Source organism: Pteropus vampyrus, unplaced genomic scaffold, assembly GCF_000151845.1.
Source record: "Pteropus vampyrus isolate Shadow unplaced genomic scaffold, Pvam_2.0 Scaffold317, whole genome shotgun sequence".
Classification (NCBI taxonomy): domain Eukaryota; kingdom Metazoa; phylum Chordata; class Mammalia; order Chiroptera; family Pteropodidae; genus Pteropus; species Pteropus vampyrus.
In genome coordinates, this window is record NW_011889098.1 from 125,473 (window position 1) to 127,591 (window position 2,119).

Consider the following 2,119-nt stretch of genomic DNA (forward strand, 5'->3'; position numbering starts at 1 on the left):
TGCGCTTGACGGCCCGTCCGTGGCATGTCCCGATGGCGGCGTCACTGCCCTTCGCTTTGGGGCCATCCTTAGGTGGAGGAGGGGTGACTGAGCACAGGCAATGAGGGACTGGGACGGTGAGTCTGACGGCTGAGACGGTGGCTTAGTGACGAGCGGGCAGGCCGTGTCTAGAGACGGGAGACGCCGGCAAAGGGGCGACCCATGTCCTGGCAGGGCAGAGCGGGTGGCAGATTTCATCACACTGCTCAGAACCGTGCACTGCTTAAGACTTACGAATTATTTATTTCTGGAATTTTCCATTTACTATTTTTGGACTGTGGTTAACTGAAGGTAGCTGAAACTGTGGAAGGTCAAACCGCGGATGAGGGGGGACCGGACTTGGTTTACTGGGCTCCCCACGCCCCTTCTGGTGATCAGGGGTCTGAAAGTGACTTAGAGACCCTCGAAGGGTTTCAGTGACAGTAGAACCAGAGCCTGTGGCACCAGGTGTCTTAAAGGAGATTTCATCTGCTCTATGAAACAAGCAACTCCTGGATTATTGTTCTTGAGAGCATCGTGCTCTCTTACCCTGCCCTACCAGAATGTTCCTCAGTTTTAAAGTGGTTTTTTTTTTAACATGGTATAAAACTTGAATTATGAGAAAGTATAAAATGGAAAGTAATTCTCTTCTCTGTCTCCAAACTAGTCCTCTTGAAGGTAACCACTATTAAAAGTGTCTCTCCCCAAATTGTTTGTGCATAAAGTCGCACATGTGGGCCTGAGGCACATTATACAGATGAGATTGTGCTGGATCCTGCCTGTTCTTCCCTGTTTCGAATCTTGCAGCCCCGTCTGCCCAGCCTGTCCAGCTCTCCCCATCCTGTTCACTGGAGGCACAGAGTGTATCGCCGTAGCACAGTTTTTTTAATCATTTTATTTGTGATATTTAAGTTACTTTTGGTTTTTTGTTTTTCCAGCACTCTTTAATAAGCGTCCCTGGCTGTGAGGATATCCACGGTGACTCTGTGTCAGGCATTTCTAGCGGCAGGAACGTTAAGTGGCAGAGCGTGTGTTCGGTTTTGCCTGACGTTGTCTAATGAACCCCCCTCCACAAGCCAGCTCGCACCCCTGCAGCAGTGGGCGAGGGGCCCGTTTTCCCACACGCCTGCCAAACGAGCTATATTCACAACTTTGTAATTTTTACCAGTCTGAAAATACCTCAGTTGTTTCAACATGCATTTCTTTAATCGTGAGTGAGGCTGAGTACGTTTGAGTATGTTTGAGTCTTTTCCTTTGTAGCTTTCTGGGCGAGTTCCGCTTTTAGATACTCATCCAGGTCACCACTCTTCTTTTCCATTTTGACTTCTTTTCAGACGCTTCACCTGAGCTACAGAGTTTTTTCAGTTATAATCTTCTGGAATTTTATTCCCTTCCTGATAATGCAGTATAAGAATCTAACACACGAATTTTTAGTTCCTCTTAAACGTGTGGATATTTTCTGAATGATCTTATAAGTCAGGAGCATCTCTCACTGTGAGTCAGTCTGCAAAGGAGGAATAAGCTCACTTTTTAGTTTACTTTAACTCTTACCTCCAAGTTCCGAAGGCCGCATATTACAGTCCTGTGACTGTCCCAAAGCGTGCCGGGCCGGGGTGTGTGTGTCTTTTCGCCAGTTTAGCCCTAGAGATTAGAGTTTTGTATTAAGTAGATACTTAATGAATATTTATTGGGCTTGTAATTAAACTTGATAAACAAGATGAGTGAAAAAAATTCTTTGGGGTAATAGTCTTGTCTTTTTATACTTTTTCCTTTTATTCCTCTCTGAATTAAAATGGAAACGTTTCTTTTTCTTTGGGACGCTAACGAGGTTAATTTTTTTCTAGCAAAGGTCGGCGACCTTGTGGCAAGTGTCTATAAGACAATAAAAACAAAGCTGCCTCTGACTTTGAGAAGTATGTCATTGTACCTGTCCAATAAAGATACCGAGTTCATCTTGTTTAAACCTGTTAGGGTGAGTACGTGACAGTTTATTTGCATGTAGGGCAATCTTGTCCACCATTTCTCCTTTCCTGTAGGCATTTAAAAATGCTGGCGTACTGTTCTATAGTGAAGTCGGCTTATATTCACTGTGATTCTAGAA

General features: G+C 44.7%; 1 protein-coding gene across 1 annotated transcript in view; it reads left to right on the forward strand.

Annotated features, from left to right (window-relative positions):
• Positions 1 to 2,033, forward strand: part of COG3 (component of oligomeric golgi complex 3) — a 55,133-nt gene extending 53,100 nt beyond the window's left edge. Inside the window, exon 20 of the mRNA XM_023521802.1 lies at positions 1,863 to 2,033. Within this exon, the coding sequence (XP_023377570.1) occupies positions 1,863 to 2,002 (140 nt within the window). The 3' untranslated portion in view covers positions 2,003 to 2,033. The remainder of the gene's footprint in view (positions 1 to 1,862) is intronic.
• Positions 2,034 to 2,119: the final 86 nt, after the last annotated feature.